The sequence below is a fragment of the Pseudorca crassidens genome, chromosome 13 (assembly GCF_039906515.1).
Source record: "Pseudorca crassidens isolate mPseCra1 chromosome 13, mPseCra1.hap1, whole genome shotgun sequence".
NCBI classification, from domain to species: Eukaryota; Metazoa; Chordata; class Mammalia; order Artiodactyla; family Delphinidae; genus Pseudorca; species Pseudorca crassidens.
In genome coordinates, this window is record NC_090308.1 from 20,761,850 (window position 1) to 20,782,189 (window position 20,340).

General features: G+C 39.3%; 1 protein-coding gene across 8 annotated transcripts in view; it reads right to left on the reverse strand.

Moving 5' to 3' along the window:
- The window catches only part of PHACTR2 (phosphatase and actin regulator 2), a 188,550-nt gene that overhangs the window by 20,908 nt on the left and 147,302 nt on the right, over positions 1-20,340 (reverse strand). For 7 of the 8 annotated variants that reach the window (XM_067701888.1, XM_067701894.1, XM_067701893.1 and 4 more), the window contains 5 exons: positions 15,639-15,844; positions 13,933-14,089; positions 10,200-10,255; positions 4,478-4,539; positions 1,665-1,802 (listed from right to left, as the gene is read on the reverse strand). In XM_067701888.1, the coding sequence (XP_067557989.1) occupies positions 1,665-1,802; positions 4,478-4,539; positions 10,200-10,255; positions 13,933-14,089; positions 15,639-15,844 (619 nt within the window). Of the gene's footprint in view, positions 1-1,664; positions 1,803-4,477; positions 4,540-8,309; positions 8,561-10,199; positions 10,256-13,932; positions 14,090-15,638; positions 15,845-20,340 lie in introns of those variants that run through there. The other variant, XM_067701890.1, reaches the window with a different exon arrangement.

Here is a 20,340-nt window from a genome sequence, read left to right on the forward strand (position 1 = left end):
CCTGCTGCGCCACTGATTATGCCCTACTCTAGCACTTACTGACTTTTTCTCCTATATAGGCAAACTTTCCCTTCCTTTTGGCTCCTTCCTCATGGCATAAGATTGCTCAGGTATTTCCCATAAATTAAAAAATCACTCCCTTCATATTCTTATTTTCCAATTCTACTCACTCAAGCTTTCAGCCTCCACAATCATTTTCCCTCAGGTGTCCACCTTATCGTAACTCTTCTTCACAGAGAGACTCTTGAGGTTGTGTTTTATTCTCATGGTCCCCACCACAGTCAGTCAGCTAAAATGCCTCCTTTCACTATGTTACTAACCACTTGTGAGCTGACACTCCCCTTTCTAGGCTGCAGCTTCTCTTTCCCCACCTCACAGACATTTCTTTTCAGTATTTTTCCAATGTCTCTTCGTGTTGGGTTTCTCGGGCTCTTTTCCCAGCCTCCTTCCCTTCTGTTTTCATTCTGCACATTCTTCCTTTGTAACCTTACTCCTTTCTAGTTTTCATTTCTTCTTATGAGCTAATACTGATTCTGTATCTCCAATATGAGCTTGACACATAGTAGGTGCTTTACAGAATGAAATCTCCTATTAGAGGGCATCAGCACAGTGTACCTAAATACCTAGTTCTAGCTTTAAGACTGGGTGTGGCATGAGACTACTCAATATGGAATTTTGCTTAGAGACAAAAATTAGAAACCACTATTTGGGAGATCAGGAAAATTGTAAAGTGAAGAATTTAAAAACAAACAAATGGTTGGCAAAATTCTTTATGTAACCATGGTACTCATAAAATAATTAGTCTTTCCTCATGATGGAACCCTCTGTATATTTCAGTTATCCTGAACTGCAAGCCATGATACAGATTAAGTATTGGTAAACCATGACCCATAGGCCAAATGTGGCCCATCATCTGGTTTATTTTATTTATTTAATTAATTTATTTATTTTCATTGGGGTATAGTTGTTTTACAATGTTGTGTTAGTTTCTACTGTGAAGTAGAGTTCCCTGTGCTATACAGCAGGTTCTCATTAGTTATCTATTTGATACATATTAGTATATATACTGTCAATCCCAATCTCCCAATTCATCCCACCACCACCCCCCCAACTGTTTTTATAAATATAGTTTTATTGGACCACATATACATCCATTCACTTACACATTGTCTATGGCTGCTTTCATGCTACAAAGGCAAAGCTGAGCAACTGCAACAAAGACTGGACGGCCCACAAAGCCTAAAATATTTACTTTCTGGCCATTTATAGAAAAAGTGTGCCAGCCTTGATTAGAGATCAATACCTTTTCCACTGTTAACGTATCCCTTTAAAAGAGTCACTTGTATAAGTTATATTTTCTACGAGTAAGGATAAATCATGGCTGTGGGAAACATGCCCCACCCCAATCCAGGTTTGAATGCAGGCAGGTTATATGGTAACAAGGAACAAGTTTTTTCTGAGACTTAATTGAAAGAAATATGTTGATATTATTAAATGTATCACCTAAGTGTCTTGAATAATCAAAGGCAGAAAATTATTGGGGTATTTGGTAATACCCAGTCTCCTAAGATGACTAAGTAAGCAGTAAGTAGGTATCGGAGCTTTTAGAAAAACAATCAAATCATACATAAATAAAATCAGGGCTCAAGCCACTGAGGTCTTGCCTTGTCTGCAGGTGTTAACCTGGCCCAGGGCTTGTCTGCCCGGCGATCATAGTCAGGTGAATCGGTGACTTCCACATACTCATTAAACCGCAGGATCCTTCGAGCTTGCAGCTCTGCCACTGTGGGTCTCAGGCTGAGCTGCAGGAGGATAGGGATGAGTTCAGTAAACCATTTACAGCCTCATGGTGGCACGTTTTCTACAGAGTACTTCAAAGTTATGGTTACATAAGGTCACTTTCAGATATCAAAAAAAAAAAAAAAAAAGGCAGCAGCATCTTGGGAGTTTCTAATGAGAACTAGAAAGCAGTGTGCCCTAATTTTGCAACTATAAAAATCACCATTGTTAGATAGGTCACAGTCTTTAGCAACCATCTGCATTATGCTATTTCCCCCACCTTGCCTGGCATTGTGATAAAGGTGCCTGTCATCTCTGACACGGGGGACAGACACAATAGTAATCCAGATATAGTATGGCTGGTTTGAAGATTGAATTATCAAGACAAAAGCCCTACAACTTGTAGAAATGAGAATAAAAATCTCTGTTCCTACTATATTAAACCTGCATATTCGGAAATGCACAAAGTTACAACAAAGGAATGATCCAGTGAAGGGTGTGCCTATGGCAGTTTTCCAGGAGAGTCTAAGGACACAGGTCCAGATCTGACATTTACCCTTGGCCAGAAAAGCCGATATGCAGCAATGAGGAGGGGGGACGCACTGGAAAACTGCACTTCAGTGAGGCCAGAACTGCTTAAACCCAGCTGCAACCTTAAGACACTTCTAATAACTCCGAGTCCCCCTGTGGTTTTTGTCAAATTCAAATTTATGGTTATATTTAATCTACCCTGCCCTGTGTGTATTTGTTTTCCTCCCATGGTCCTTTCTCAAGCCCAAGAACAGACAGAGATCGTCCTGAGAGACTAAAGAAACTTGGCCCCTGGTTGAACAGGCATCATCTACTGTCCGCTATTAAGTTTCATGCTTTTGTGGCCTTTCTCAGTTGGGAGGTGTCACAGTATTGTCGGACACGTAGAGCCAGGCCTATGTTTTACCCATCGGGTCCATTTTCAGTATTTTTCTCTCCATACATACACTCTATATACAGCCAGACTATCCATGGTTTAAGTGGTCCTCTTTGGAGGCATTCCTTATTTGCATGGGTTCAATTTTTGGAAAAATTAAGCACTCCCACAAAACAAACAAACAAAAACTGATGTTTTTTGTGGTCAAAACGCTCCCCTTTCCTTGGTTTCCTCTTGAGTAAAACCAGAGGCTGAACTGTCAATGCTCTAAAACTCAAGGCATTCAAGGATTCTTAGGTCTGGGTCTACATCCTGAGACTACTTGACCTGGGATAAGGCAACGGCGGCTCCTTCTATCTTCATAAAGCCCTGGTGGGTGATGGACAAAGGGAGGAAAAATCTAAGTGGTTCTGTTATACTCTCAGTTACTGTGCTATCTATACTGCTAGCTCCTTACTGCCACTCTAGGGCAGGTAGGATTAAGAAGGCAGAGAAACCCTTGCTTCTGGGGACTTCCCACAATGCAAGTGACCAATGGTCACAGAGGTCAGAAGTTCTCCATCTAGTCTTGCCCTTCAGGGCTGTGCCAGTTACGGGGTAGCTATTAGTGCTATGGAATATTTTGCACCTATGGCAGGGAGCTCTGTGTGGTACAGGCTAGTGGGGGTAGGGTAGCTCTGTTGTCTCCCAGAAGGACCCAACTGGATTAAGAAAAGACTATATGTATGACAGAGGTGAGCTGGAGCAAGGAGGAGGGGTTACCGCTTATCTGTAGCTGGTAACTTAATGGCCATTGAATTGCTAGAAGAGCCATCTCAAGAAATTCAGTTTATAGTGTCTTTCTTAACTTGATTATTGTTTGATGTTTGGGATCTCTGAGGAAAAGAAGAGATGAATTAAGGCTATTTTTCCCTAAAAATCAAAACCAAAACCTCTCAAAATACAGTCTCCAACTTTTCCATGGGAATGGAGTGCTTCTTCTTTCTGCCTTGGAATGTTTTGGCTGTGAACTCCCCAGCAAGCCCAAATAAATGTGGGTCAGGTCACACACTTTGCTGCAGATGTCATATTTTACTCATCCTGCCTTATCCAGCTGTGAAAGTATATCTGAAGAATTACTGAGCAAGGTGTTTATAATGAAATATAAACTCTGATAGTGCTTAATTTTTCCAAAGATTATTATTATTTTAACACTTACTGAAAAAAGCGAGGGCCCTGGTATCAGATTTATATTTTCATAAATGGGTAGAAACAATGGTCTGAGTTTTGGAGATAAGCCATTTGTCAATTTGGGTAGCACTGCAGCAGGCAAGCTGGATGATCAAGTTCACTTAATAAATTACTCACCCAGCTCAGAATCTTTAGTAATAACAAAGTATTTATTCAGTGTTTCCCAAACTGCATGGAAACAGTGAGCATTTTTACAAACTACACATTGAAATGTTAATAATGGTTATCTCTGAATGGGAGACGTCTGCATGATTTTCTAGTCTTTTTTGTTCCTTTTGGCATATGAAAAAATTTCACACAGATTATATGTTATTTTCATAATTGGCAAATGTAATTTAAAACTTTTGACTGTCGACTTTTCAAAATTAGCATATTATGCATTAATATAAACATAATTCATATTGCAAACATTACACTGATTTTAATGTCTGTGATTAGTCAGTAGACTAATAGGAATAATTATTCCTAAATATCAGATTTACATGTAAAGCACTGACTTGCATTTTAAAAATGAAGTATACTCAAAATACACACGATCGTTAACCATCACAGTTTCATCACCTTTCTGCTGAGTCTGCGTTTCAGTTCCATTTTTGCTTCTTGCTCTTCTTCTTCATTCTTTTCTGTTTATTAATTGGGGGGGGGGGGAGGGGAGGAAAGGCATGAAGACTTAGTTACTATAAAAGATTATACAATCAGAAAAGTAGCTCAGGCCACAGTTATTTGACTTCCCGGATATTGATCAAACACTCCACCAACATCTTTAAAAAGTTATCGAAAGATTCTGCAGAAGGATCAATCATTAATTTACAGATAATATTATTGTTTTCCTTATAGGATTGGTTTATTTACTAATTGTAAAACTTTTTGCTTCCTGACTGCTTGTTCTATTCTGAAAAAACCACAAGAGTGCCCATACTCCAGTGAAAGCCTCTCACTGCTGATCATCTCATAGGCTTTTATAAGCACAATTTATCAGAATTCAGATAAAAACTTACTACTGGATCTGACCTTTGTGGGAAAATCTGAATCACATCAAAAAAACAAATTAGAACCACCTGATGCATGTCTGAATTGCTGATTTCCATTCAAATCCAAGCAAAATACATTTGTCTGCTTTGGTTTCCATAGAAGCAGAATGTAATCATTTCTTTGGACTTTGCTTTCAAACCAGAATGTTCTGAATGGGTTATGGTGTACGGTTGATGGAGATGATTTATTTTCTTGTGATGCTAACTTTCCAAAGTCTTCTCTTTCTCTAGTGCTTCACCAAGTAGTACAATTTAAAGGCCAACTCAAATGAGCGCTGTCCAACAGATGGAATTAAGAAAAAATTGTCCAGAATTTTAAAAGAAATAAACACTGCTCAGGATTTTAATGGTTGCTATTTGATGAACTTCTCTCTGTTGGTTCCTGTAGCTCATACTTTGTTTGATAAGTGAGCATAGATTCTTGGATACCAATGCTTACGAAAGAATGTCTTTTAGAAAGTGCTGTTATGAATTCTACTGAAGGAAAATCACACGGTATAAAGGCTCAACCAAAAGGCTGAAAAAGAAAAGTCTCCTCTGTAACAGACAGATTTACTTTTAAAATTCAAACAGACTTCTTAGCACTAACATTGTTTTACTGTGAATACAGTATCAGTATTCAATATTTGCAACATCTGTATTTGCTAGCTGAACATGCTAAATTCTCTATTAATTTTCCTTATCTGGACAGGGAAAAGTCTTGACGTTCTTCTGAAATACTAATTTTAGTTTATAAGAAAGAGGATGATCAGTCTGGTTATTTAGACAACGAATGAACATAAACTGAAATTACCCTGCAAGACAAGAAACAACTAGATAGTATGCTTTCATTAAGCGCCTGTGAGTGTCAAACAAAATCTGATTATAATTCAGATTTCTTCCTATGAAAATACTGTAGGTTCTTCTAATTGCTTCACAAAATATATTGCAATATATCCTTTGATATCCTTAAAACACATCCTTAGGGTCAAATCATTACTTTACTATTATTATTTTTTAAAGGAAGTGGGGAGACTCAGAATGCAGGCAGACATCTGCTGCTCTCTCTTTTTTTAAAAAATTAATTAATTAATTAATTTAATTTATTTGGCTGCACTGGGTCTTCGTTGCTGTGTGCAGGCTTTCTCTAGTTGCGGTGAGCGGGGGCTACTCTTGGTTGCAATGTGCAGGCTTCTCATTGTGGTGGCTTCTCTTGTTGCAGAGCATGGGCTCTAGGCATGTGGGCTTCAGTAGTTGTGGCACGCAGGCTCAGTAGTTGTGGCTCGTGGGCTCAGTAGTTGTGGCTCGCAGGCTCTAGAGCGCAGGCTCAGTAGTTGTGGCGCACAGGCTTAGCTGCTCCAAGGCATGCGGAATCTTCCCGGACCAGGGCTTGAACCCGTGTCCCCCTCATTGGCAGGCAGATGCTTAACCACTGCGCCACCAGGGAAGTCCCAAATAATTACTTTATATGAGTTGGATAAGGCATGTGGATTGTAAATTATATATAATAGACAAATACCGAGCTTGTGGTTCATGTGATTCAAACTAGGGCTTTACAGGGTCAGGCCTTTGATGATATTAATAAAAAGAAAAATATAATTGTTACAACATTTCAGTTATTCTTTCTATATAATGATTATGCTACATTTTCAAAGGTACTTTCCAAAGGCAAAATACTGGATATCTAGTATGACTCAAAGCTAACAAATGCTCCAATTTTCAAGAAATACACAAAACGTAATTTCCTGGAAGAGAATATTAGATAATTTTGCTTTATGAAGCATACTGCACATCTAGGTGTCAGCCAGTGATATTTAAAAAAAGAAGGGCCAACTGTAAATAAACAGGATTTTACCAATTGGGAATTCTTCTCTAACATCAGGAACTGACTTCCTTAGATTTCCCATATTTGAAATTATGCCTCTAAAGAAGTTAGAGGAAGAGGGTGAGAGGTGGAGGAAGGCCAACGTGACTGTTCCTAGGAATCTTACTAAATAGTCATTGTTAAATCTTCTACTAAGAGTCAAGGTTAAACCTTAAACTTGGTTTTAAAAAATTCACCAAGGGAATTCCCTGGTGGTCCAGTGGTTAGGACTCCGTGCTTTCACTGCTGAGGGCCTGGGTTTGATTCCTGGTTGGGGAATTAAGATCCCACAAGCCGTGCAGTACGAACAAAACAAAACAAAACAAAAATTCACCGAGTTTTTGGAACTTAAAAAAAAAATTATTAGAGGGCTAATTGTAAAGTAGGATGAAAGCACGTCTGGTCACTTTAAACAGACTGGAGGGATACTCATGAAGGAAGTGACTGGCTCGCTGACAAATCTCGCCCTCAGTAACTCATCAGAGCAGAGAGGGGCGGGTATCAGAACAGCCACGGAAAGCGTTTGCCATAAGCATACAAACGATACACGTAGTTTAACAGCAGTGGGTGCTACAAGAAACCTGCCTGCCAAGTGCTGCCCAGAGCCTTTCATGGATGATGCGAAAAGGAGAAGAAAGAAAAGCACCAAAGTACCAACAACTGGAGTAAGATATTCTTCAGTCACCAACTCAGATAAGATGGATTAAAAATAGCCAAACATTTTTTTGTGGGATTATTTCACTTTTTGCTGTTTTACATGTTTCCACATGGGTGTTGGTAAGAAATGAAAATATATTTATAAACCTACTTTGAAATACATCCAAAAAATAAGATGTCTCCATGGATGGACAGATATGTGATAAAGTAAGATGTTAATGGTAGAATAAAGATAGTAGATATATGGGTATTACTGTAAAATTATTTCAGCTTTTCTGTATGCTTTAAAAATTACATAACAAAACACTGGGGAAAAATACATGCAGAACTCAATGGCTTAATACATGTTTTCTCTATGACGATTTAGCTGGAATTATGGCCCTAGCTAAACAGTATTAGAGGACCTGAATATTTTATCCCTACCTTGTAGAAGATGTTCCACGAACATCTCTTTTCCTGATATGCAAAAGTTGATCCTGCAAACACCAAAACTTGCTTTCTATTTTAACAATATTAAGAAACTAGTTCCAAAATCTAACTTAATATATATGTTTTTTTAAAAACCCTAGATGCACTAAAATAGGAAAGAGATCAAATTAGGTGTGGTACTGGGAAAGATACTAAGAAATGAAATTTGTCCTGTGGTCTCCAATTACTGCTATCAGCGTTGACTGCCATTTGATTTATGTTTATTAAACTAGTGACAGGCTTGGATTTGAGCACTGCTGAATGTTTTATGCTGTGAATTAGTTTCCTAATCTGTCAAGAAAAGATGACCTCGTTAAATAAGTGTCCTTAAAAATCACACCACATCACACACAGACTTTTCTTCAAATAGACAATCATATTGCTTTTGAACAAAAGATGGAGACAAAACAAACAAGAGTAATCTATGTGGAAGAACACAGAAACAAGAGGAACTGAATAAAGTGTTGTCAGCTCTGGCCATCCAGTTCCCTGGGGCTGCTCAGCAGAATGTTTTGGGTGTCCTCCACCAGTTCTCTTTTCTGCTTCCCTTGGCCATACATTATGTCAGGAGATCACAAGCCAGTTATCAGCTTCTCCAGACTGGAAACGTGTCTTTTGTTTCCAGCATAAGCACATTTAGACAAACTAAGAAGGAAGTAAAAAAAGGCTGGAGTCAAATCTGAAGTTGACTTTGGCGTTTCACCCTTTCCCCAACCTCCAGGAAAATGGAGTATATAAAGCCAACACAGCACTTAAGATCAATGTGCGATACATTTCTAATCTATGAAACAGTTCCTCAAATAACCAAACAGCAATGTGGTTTGGCTCTGTGTGTCTCCCAGGAGCAGGAAAGAATTACCCAGAATTCGCTCTTTCTTTTTTTTCTAGGTATTGCATCAGGCAGCCAATAAGATACACTCTCTGTGTTTTCGGAGCTTATGGACTGCATTTGAGCTTATCTACAATTTAATTCATAAATATTTTCCAGGAACCTATTATTAAAAACCATGAGCCTTTTTGGTTTGGTTTTGTTGTCAAAATGAGATGTTGCTTCCATTCTTCCTCAGAAAGCTAAACACAGTTTTTGTTTATTTTTCTTATCTAGCCATGACTTTTTCCATCTCCAAACAGGCTCTTCCACACACTGATGGTCACTTAAGTCCTTCTTCTTTGGGTTCCATGCCAGTTATGCTCAAAAAAGGCCAGAAAAAAACCTTGCAAGGAAAGAACCCCATAGACTGGCAGTTCATCCCACTGTTCAGTCTTCATTGTCTGGTTGTCTCAGTAATAGCAACTGTAGTATAAATATGCTGTTAAAATCTTTCTTTCCTTCAGGAAAGAAAACAACTCATCTGGAGAATGGGGATCACCCAGACAGGCCAACTTGACTCTAAAAGCCTGGTTGAAAAAGATTTCCCGCACGCCAGTACTCTCTGGAGTACTCTCTGGAGTTTTGCCCATCCCTGCTGTTTGATATTTCATACAATAAAAAGCTCTTTTGAAACTGGGTTAATAATATAGAAAACTACAGCTAGGCTCAATTTAAAAATATCCATTATTTAACTCACTGTGGTTAGTAACCACATCGATCCACTACAGCACAACAAACCACTTCTATTCATTTTATAGCTTCAACATATGAACTCCAATAACGTAAATACGACTGGACCAATGAGTAAAATGTAAAGTCCAAGAAAATAGAGGGGGGAAAGAGAATGGGAAAATGAAGTAGGAAAATGAATGGAGAACTCCTTAAGTGCTGAAAAATTAAAAATAACTCAAGAGGGAAACAGTTATCATAACAAAGGAAAATGAAATGGATTGAAAAATTCCTTTTCCCATAATTCTGTTTTAAATGGAGTCATTTGTTAAACCTGGCAACATATTATTATTAATAATAATATAGGAATGTTTGATTTATTTCCTTGTGGATTTTTTGGTCTTTTCTTTGACATTTAGTTGCAAGCAGACTAGAGCATTTTCTTCTATTTAACATTTGGGTGAAAGAATACATGGAATAAATTTCATCTTTCTTAAAAACAACTGTCACAACCACGACACTGCTCTGGGGTATCTCAGGCTTAAAGCCATAAAATGAAACACAAACGTCAAGAAATTATTTTAAAAATGATATAAATAATTATATAAAAATGTGATCTAAATGGGCCATTTCAGTCATTCGTGAATAAATATATTAAGGTTCCCTGCTGACAAATGGATTTTCTCTAGAGGGAGCTTGTTCATGGTTACACGAGGAATTCGCTGTGTAGTACAGGATACTCACGCTTCAGGATATTTCTTTGCTCTAATTCTTCAGTTGTGGGCCTCTGGCTAAGTCTCCTGTGATGAAAAACAGATATGCTGCCGGTTACAAACAAGGCCGCCTTAATGGGAGACGCAAAATAAAACAACAAGCAAAGCTGTATTTTTTTGTGTTTTGAGAAACAAAAATCCATTTTTAAGCCTCCTTTCCATTAGTTTGGAGACTAAAGATTGTGGCTGAGACTGCTAACTACCCCCCCACCCATACTCCCCTCTTCCTTTTAGAAACAGAACCCCCAGAGTTTTAGCTGAACACCCAGCTATAGATTTCTGCCTCCCTACAGGCAAGGTGCAGCCGTGTGACTGAGTTCTTGCAATGGGATGTGAGCAGAAGCGGTGTTTGTAATGTCTGCTTTTTACACTTAAAGTGACTGGGTGTGTATTCCCTTCTCTCTTTCCTTCTTCCACAGGGTAGAACTTAAACATGGTCATGTGAGCCAGCTCAGATCATGCAGATGAGGATATCCACGGAGATGGAAGAGCAACAAGATGGAAGGAACCTGGGCGCCTATCTGACTGCCTGGAGCTGTGCTCCCCACCCATGCTGGACAGCCCACCTACCCCTGCACTGCGATGTGAAAAAGAAGCAAACACGTGGAAGTGGCTTGTTTGGACCACTGCACTTTTTGGTCTCTGTTAGAGCAGCTTAGCCTGTACCCTAATTAACATACAGATAATTAGAATCTAAAAAAAGGCTCAAGGGTTCATACCAATTCATGAGATGATCAATTTATACTGCACAGTGCTTTCAGGAAAATATTACTTTCGGGATCTCAAATAAATTTACAATGTATATAAAGTTATCTTGAGGTATACAGGCCATTTCCATCAACCTTCAAGAAAAGCCAGGCTCATTTGGGATTAGTACCTGATCATTTGTACACAAGGGCTCAATGTCTTATTAACCCATTATAATTTTGTTCTTGGTTTTGTTTACATTATTAATTTGTTGTTAATCACAGACAAAGACTTCCTCTGGATGTATTGATAGATTGAATTTGTTCAAATTAAACTAATATACATGAAAGGCAATCTTAATGCAAGATACTATTAATTCTAAATGTTTATGGCTGTGACAGAAATGGTATGAAGAATTAAAATCAATGATATTTTGAATAGCTCATTAAAAAGTTTAACATTTAATCTTCATCAGCGCTACCTTGAAATTCACTTAATAAGTGAGCCCACGAAAAAAGCCAGTGAACATCTATGCCAGCCAGATTTTGTGCCATTCATATATCCTATACTATATATCTGTACGATATCATCCCCCAAAGACATCATCCTTCTTTTGTTTATGGAGTTTCCTTTCTCTGGAATGCCCTCCTCTCCTTCTTCACCTACTGAAATCTTTTTTTTTTTTTGCGGTACGCGGGCCTCTCACTGTTGTGGCCTCTCCCGTTGTAGAGCACAGGCTCCGGATGCGCAGGCTCAGCGGCCATGGCTCACGGGCCCAGCCACTCCGCGGCATGTGGGATCTTCCCGGACCGGGGCACGAACGCGTGTCCCCTGCATCGGCAGGCAGACAGACTCTCAACCACTGTGCCACCAGGGAAGCCCTGAAATCTTTTAAGTTATTAAAGGCTCCTGGTTCTTTGTCCCTCTACAGCAGTTCTACATAAATTATACATCGATTAAAGCACTTATTATTATAAAGATAATCACAGCTCTCATTAGTTCATCCTTTTAAGTCCCAGTCACTATGCTGGGTGCTTAGCTTACATTATCTTGAATCCTTGAAACAATTCAGCAAGGTGGCAGCCAGTTCCCATTTTACAGATAAGAAAACGAGAGATTAATTCCCTTGCCTCCCAGAAAACACTACTGAACGACAGAGCCAGGACTCCTACGTGGTTCTCTTGACCTAGATGTTTGTGCTTTTTACATGATCCCCATCACTCAGTATAAATTTTGCCTCTTTCACTAGACATGGAGTCCTCTAAGGCAGGAACTGTAAGTGGTTTATCTTTGAATGACAGGGACTAGGTGTGCTGGGTTTGTAGAAAAACAATTCTATAAAATTTATATACTTATAAAACTAAAAACCCTACCCTGATCAGATTTTTATAGATATGGACTACATGTGTGTTTCTAGAGGCTCTCAAACTTTTGGGGGTTGGAGTGGAATTTTACAAAAACAGAAGAAGTGCTGCTCTGGTTGGCTACTTAGACCTACAATGAAGGAGTCCTCTCCCGCCTCAGCCCCAAAACACACCCGCTTCCCTAGCTCTCCCCAGGAAGCCTGAGTATCCTCTCCAAGAAATCCTAATGCAGAGTTAGAAAACCACCACCCTACAGTTATTTCATGGTGTCAACTTCTCACAATGTTCTTCATCAGTCCCCTGTTTTTGAGTGTTTCGGGTTTGCTTTAATTTCTCACTGCTCTAAATACCCTTCAAATAAACATCTTTGGAAAACACAGGTTTTTTTCCCTTTTAGATTATTTCCTTCTTGTATAACCTCCCAAACGGAATTACCATGTAAAGAAATACTGTTTTAGAATTCTTTTCTTGTATTATTAAGTTGTTCTTCAGAAATATTGAACAAGGGCCAAGTATATGTGTCCTATTTTCTCATAAAGTTGCCGACATTGGGTTTAATTTATAAAAGTGTTTTGCTAATTTAAGAGGTAATACTTTAATAAAAAATATTTAATGTGCTTAAGTGCTCGCTAGGATCTAGGCACTAACATACCTTCAGCGTACCATCTCATTTAATCTGCACAAGCCCCGGCTTGGCCCCATCTACAAAACAGACAGTGGTTTCTGAACCCCTCACGTGCCTACCCTGCAGATACACCACAGTCACAGAAATCTTCCACTTCCAAGCAAGGGGAGGACTTTTCTCCCACCTCCAAATCTTGTTCTGGTGTTCCAGGCTGTTCCCTTCTCCCAATTAATGCAACCTATTTTTTATGCAGAGTGAGGGAAGTTAGCAAAACAACTAATACTTAAATATGCTTAAACTGATCATAAAAAGGAGAGTTTCAGCACTTGCTTCTATTAAAACTGCCAGTTCCATGGACTTCCAATGCCACGAGTGGCAAAAGTAGAAATCCTACAATGGCGGAGGCAGGAAGTGCAGTCAGATGACCATTTATTTCAAGTGAAAAGGGGGAAGTTTCGATATGGGGGCTATGGCTACCTGACTAGGATGGAACTGGCCCTTGAAGCTACTTAATATTTCTGTAGTCTCGCAGCCCCCAGGGCAGAAGTGGATGGCAGTCATAGGAATGCTATAGGGAGCCCATGAATCAAACCAGGAGTTGGGCAAACTATGGCCCGCAGGCCAACTCTGGCCTGCTGCCTGTTTTAGTGAAGAATGTTTTCTTGGAATGTAACCGTGCTTATCTGTTTATGTATTGTTTATGGCTGCTCTCATGCTACAATAGCACAGTCAAGTAGCTGCAATAGGGACTGTCTGGCCAACAAAGCCTAAGAGATTTACTAACTGGTCCTTTATAGAAAAAGTTTGCCCCCACTTGGATGGGGCTTTGGCGACCTCAAAGCTACTGGCTAGCTGGACCAAAAAGGCGCTTCTTTGAGCGATTCACCATCCAAGACCAACTTTAGAAGACCAGATAGGCCAGGCGTGCCCTTCCATGAGGGAGTCACAGTGATCTCAGTTAGGGAGGGAACTGTAGGAAGGAGAAAAGTAAGAATTAGTCAGTGCTGTCCCCAGATTTCAGCAATTACCTGACAAGCTCAGTTCCAATTTGCTGTCGGATTTCCTGCCTCTCTTCTTCAGAGGTACGCTGCAAGATGTTTTTGTCCTCTAATTCCTTCTTAGACGGTCTGTTGCCAAGTTTGATAGCAAGAGTATCCCTTCGTCGTATTTTACTGGCCAAAGCACCTGAGGATTAGAAAAGGCAGAAATGCAGAGCAAGGATTTTAGCCAGTGGCACTCAGGTTACACGTGTGCAGGGACTTTAAATAGAGTCCAGACCAAACTCTTTATTCACATGCAACGGTAGAATTTTAATTAACCTGAAGAAAAAAGACTTTCAAGTTGGATGTAGTTCGTTTTGAAAAACTGAAGAACTGTTTTTTTGTTTTGTTTTGGTTTTTTTAACACCTTTATTGGAGTATAATTGCTTTACAATGGTGTGAAGAACTGTTTTTTAAAATATTCCGAAAAATGTTGGGAAACCCTGAAAAAACCAGCAAGTATCACCTCATCTTTTGGACAGTGACATTTGAAGTTTATTCTGCTGAGACGGCATACCACGGAAACTACCGATTGCATAACGCCTTTTCTTTTTCGAGTCTTAAACACTTAGCCCCTTTGCTTATTCTGTAGAGTAAATCCTCGTCTTCCCTTTTCCTCCCCCCACTCAGAAAACCACTGACAAAAGTCTACCTGTGATACCTATGTTTTAATCCTAAATTACCCAGCAATCCCTGATATCTCACAGAGGATAGTAAATACCAATGAATGATAATGATTTTTGTTATTTTTGATTTGATTGTTGATGATTTTTTCATTATTCAGTACAAACTAGAAGGAATTTGACAACGCTGTTTAATCATGAATATATTAATAACTTTTTATAATCTGTAAATTCAATTCCATACTGAATCGCTCCCAAGTCATCTTTCTCAGAAGATTATTTAAAAAAATAGCATTTTTCCAGTTCCCTAAGTTATATATAAATGGTTGGCTTTATCCACTTTACTATCATTCCTTCTTAGAAGGCATACCACCTTTCTTATCATGGATGAGTGACTGTTTTTAATTCTTAAAAGGTATTAGTCATTCTTGACTCATTCCTCCTTTTAAACCACAGTATAAAAGTGAGTGAAATTCTTGGGCTTCCCTGGTGGCACAGTGGTTGAGAGTCCGCCTGCCGATGCAGGGGACATGGGTTCGTGCCCCGGTCCGGGAAGATTCCACATGCCGCAGAGCAGCTGGGCCCGTGAGCCATGGCCGCTGTGCCTGCGCGTCCGGAGCCTGTGCTCCACAACGGGAGAGGCCACAACAGTGAGAGGTCCGCGTACCGCAAAAAAAAAAAAAAGGAGTGAAATTCTCAAACATCCCCCATGAGTAATCCAGCAAATCCCGCACTGATGCTCTTTATTCAACAAAGGTCCCAGTGTGGAAGCGCCATCTTTGATCAATCTGAGAAAGGCCTCTGTTGTTTGACTTTCTGGACAAATTCAAATATGCATACTGGCCTCATAGACTGACTCCCCCACCGCCCTGCCCTGTGGAATCATCTTCCAGAAAGGACTCTCATCTAAAGCTAGACCTCAGAAGATATACATTTCTAATCTGAGAAAGGCACATGAGGGGAAAGAAAACATCAGGTGTCGGGCTCCTGATGAGGCTTTTGCCCTTTACAGGCTGCAGCTGCTTCTGCCCACCACAGACTTCCCTCCCTACCTCTTGAAAAGAGCCTTACTTTCTCCACTGCCGTCCTCGTCTTCATCCTCTTCATCGTCATCGTCATCGGTATACAAGACAGGCCCATCAGAGTCAGAGTCATTGGCCTGGTATTCCCTTTGGCCTTCGTCCTCTGAGGCACTGAAGGATTCTGAAGATTCTCCCGTCAGCCCAGGAGTCAGGAGCTGAGGCGCTGCCTTCCCCAGCTCGTCTTTGGTTGTGACACTGTGAAAGGCACAGAAACATGGGGCTGGTGTGAAGCTCAGAGCAACCCTCGGGGATGATGCCGGCACATGAGACAGAACTCTAGTTTCATAAACATCCTTCAGGCTGGTGAGAGGAGAAAGCAGACACAAGCCAGCTAACGTCACTGAAATGGGGCAACAATACCGCACTCCTTAATTCCCAAGGCTTTAGAGTCTTCATCTGTAAAATGAAAAGGACTGACCAGGTGGTGACTGACATATTTAGTACAAGAATATTGTACAACTATGTTTTGAACATTTATTTTTCCCTAGCAATAGGAGGTTCCGTGGAAAGAACAATGGGCTAGCGGTTCTTAGATATTTGATTTTGCCTCCACTTTTTCTTGGACCTGTAACTCCCACTTATCTTTCATGTCTAGCTTAAAGCCTCAGCTCCCTGAGGACTCTCTCATTGGCCATCAGACTAGTTCCTTGGCCTCTCTCCCTGCTCCCACGGTGCCCACCACACTGGAGCACTTAGTACACTGCATCTCAGTCTGCCTCCCCAGCCCGCCAAAGTTCCTTGACAAGCAGAACTCATATCATGTCGTAGCCCAGCCCAGTACCTAGAACGGTACTGACACAGAAAAGTTTATCTTCTTTAATTGGTATAGGAATTAATCCTACTTTCATCATAGTCAGTGTATTAACAGTAAAAAATTATATATCTTCTCCATTTGTCAAACTGCCTGTCATAAGATTATACTAGTAACATGAGATGGAAAATGTGAAAGCTAAGTGGACTCTTTAGAAGAAAGGTGATATGTCAGGATGCAATCAGTTTCTATTATTTAGCTTGGTAAGAGTCTCTGACTTAAAGTTACTATAAATATACAAAGCTTGCCAATTTTCACAGACCAGAATTTAAAAAAATACTTTACATCAAAAACATATCATATCAAAAACAATGTAATCTCATTTTAAGATACAGAAGTTCCCCACATTGCTTTCTGATATAAATAGAAGAATCCAAATTTGGACATCACACTTCTGAAAGACCGTTCAGTGCAAAACATGTGCTTGCTGTTCTCACTGAAAAAAATCAAAAAACAGTTCTCTGAATGACAAAAACAGGTAAACTTTGTCAGAATCGGAGGTACTGACATTCAACTTTGTGGCTGATAAGCCTAAGCGTTCTCAAAATTCTCTATTTTTCACTTATTAGAAAAATCCAACAGCCAAACATTCTTGTTTTCAAAGAAGGAAATACGAAATTTCTGTCTTAATTGTGTGAAATACATAAAGCCTAAAATTGACCATTTTGACACTTTTTAAGTGTGCAGTTCAGTGGCATTAATCACATTCACATTGTTGTGTGACCATCACCACCATCCATCTGCAGAAGTTTTCGTCTTTCCAAACTGAAACTCGGTATCCATTCAACAGTAAGTCCCCATTCCTCTTCTTTCATCCCCTGGCAACCACCAGTTTACCTTCTGTCTCTACGAATTTCACGATTTTATGTGCTTCATATAAGTGAAATTTTACATTTGTCCTTTTGTGTCTGACTTACTACACTTTGGATGTCTTCAAGGTTCATCCATGTTGTAGCATGTGTCAGAATTTCCTTCCTTTTTAAGGCTGAATAGTATTCCACTGCAGGTAGAGGTCACATTTTGTTTATTAATTCATCATTCCATGGATGTTTGGGTTGTTTCTACCTTTTGGTTGTTGTGAATATTGCAGCTACGGACACTGGTGTAAAAATATCTGTTTGAGTACCTGCTTTCATTTTTTTTGGCTATATACACAGAAGTAGAATTGCTGGATCATACGGTAATTTTATGTTTAATTTTTTGAGGAACCACCATATTGCTTCCAAAGTATGAAATCTCATTTTAAATAAGATTTTTTTTTTCACAGTCTGGATTTCTAGCATACCGCCACTGGAGGCCACTGTGGGTGACCGAGGCATGTTTACAAGATATGCCAATTAATAACACATTCTGAAGAGCGGAACAAAGATACTTCAGGGTTGAGTCCTAGTATTTGTATCACTGTTCATTAATTTATCATGATACCAATTATTAATGTAATCTCATCATTTGCATTTTATAATGTTTTGCAGTTTTCAAAGACTTCTGCATATATTTACAACTTAACAATTGTTCTATAGTATAAGGAGGGCAGGTAATTTATAGTTCATGGAACCCAAGAAGGCCATGAGTGAGTTGCCCCAACGAGGTAGCAAGGCCAGTCTACAACCCAGACTTAAAACCCTCAGTCTATCGAATGTGATGTTATATTTTAGTTTTATACTTAATATTATGTTATGTTGATATTATAGATTATATTTAACTTAATATTAAATATTTTACTCCAAATTTTTATCAACCAACTCAAGACTTGGCTCTCATTTTCCCCCTACGTTTCTTGGCACATAGAACAATACAATGAACTCTATTAATGTTTGTGGAAATGAACTAGAAGAGTCAAGTCCCATTTGGATATGGGCTCCAGATGGGGTTATTAGTTTCTGCCTAAAATCATATCAGAATTATATATTACTGATGCTACCAACAAATAGAAATCTACCAAATAGTAACTACTCTGCACTATGTGAATAGAAGCAGGTATTTTTACACATGGCCACTTGTCTTCTTTAAAGTTTTCACATTTGTATTCCAAACAGAAGCCTCTTCATAAAATGACAGGATTTTCACACATTCGTTGACTAAACATAACTGAGGGAAAGTTCTAAGTAAAGCAAGCGACTAAGGGCCAGAAATTCTAACTCACATATCCACTTAAAAAGGGAAGAAAGTATTTGGAAGGAAATTTGAGAGACTACTTATTCCAAGCTCCTTAACTCAAGAGCAAACACAAACCGCCCCTGTGAGATGAACTGTAATTTAAATTTTTAATTCTGAAGAATGTACAGAGAAGAAAATCTCTATGCCCTCTTCTAGGAAAGCATTATAGTTACCCTGACTGACAGGAAAATCTATTATAAATACCTCGGTGTCCAATGATGTTCTCAGCTCGTTCCCTGTGATCACTGCCCCAGTGGAAGTGGAGAACAGATGCTCACCTCTCTCGTCTGACAATCCTGCAAGTACTTGGGCTGAAGACAGATATCAAGCCCCCAGCATGCAGCGTGGAGTTTAGCACAATAGAGTGCCCTTCCTAAAATGGTTGTGCAAGTGGGTTGGACGGAATCAGGTCACCTTTGGAAATGGGCTTTCTCAGTGCTTAAGACTATCTGAGGAATTATTTTATATGTTACACCTTGTTCTTTAGTATATTGAAGAGTGAATCCATATACTTGATCTCCTTCCCTAAATTCGGACTCCATCTTAAACATTTATACTTCCTGGGCATGTCAGACATTATTTTGGTAAAAAGCAATCTGAACTGTAATGTTTTGTCCACTTTTGTATCTTTGGTGCTTAGTACGCCACCTGGCACATAGAAGGTAAGCAAAAAATACATGGTGGAATGCTGAGTGACTGTTCAGTTCTAAAGGCTGGAATTGATGCCAATGCTGGCAAACACTCATAATGAAGTGAAGACACCTGCTCTGTGCTGGAAGTATTCAGGACACCATAAGCACTCATTTCAATACCTTCTTTTCCCCAGTCATTTATTAAAATGTCAAATAAAATAATTTGTACTTTAACATTTATTTACCTTTCCTTGGCTTTCCTTTGAATGACGGTACTCAAAATGAGAGAAACAAACACAAAAGGAATTGCAAAAGAAGTAGAAGCAGGTGCTTTGGAAACTTATGAAATTCCTTAGCACGCTGAGTGTGATGTGCAGCTCTGGGCTTGCGTCCTGACTCTGCCACTTACTAGCTGGGTGATCTTGGGCAAACTATGTTATCTCTCTCAGCATCAGTTTTCTCATCTATTCAACAGAGATATTTCAGGGGAGACTTATGTGAATTAAATAACTGACACTTCCTGACATTAAATAAGTATTTAATAAATGGAGGTTAATATCACTAGCAATTGAATAATTAAAAGTGATATTTTAGTCTCTTGATCCAAATCAATTTAATTAATGTACTAATTTTTTAAAGTATAACAGGACAAGGATTTTTTTGAAAGAGGAAATATTAAATTAAATATTGTAAAGAGCGAATTTGGGTTTTATTCTTAGAAACAGAAGAGGCTGGATTTAAGAGCTCCAAGCCTTCCCTAGACAGAACTGGTAGTGACATCTACTACACTCTGACAGTCCTCTTTCTTACACCTAGGGGACAGCAGAGCTAACATGTCTTATTTATCTTTAAGTAGAAAATTTATAGGACTTTGTGAGTGATTAGATCTGGAGGACAAGGGAGAATGAGGACCCTAGGATGAATTCCAGGTTTCTGGCTTGGGCAACTGGATGATGGCATGCCTATAGCATACCAGATTCTGTACTGGTTGGTGGGGATACAGAGGTAAGTAAGACATGGTGGTTAGTTCTGTCCCATAGGTAGGAAAAAAGTGCTGTTAGAGTACATGCAATAACCAATTCTGTCTGGAT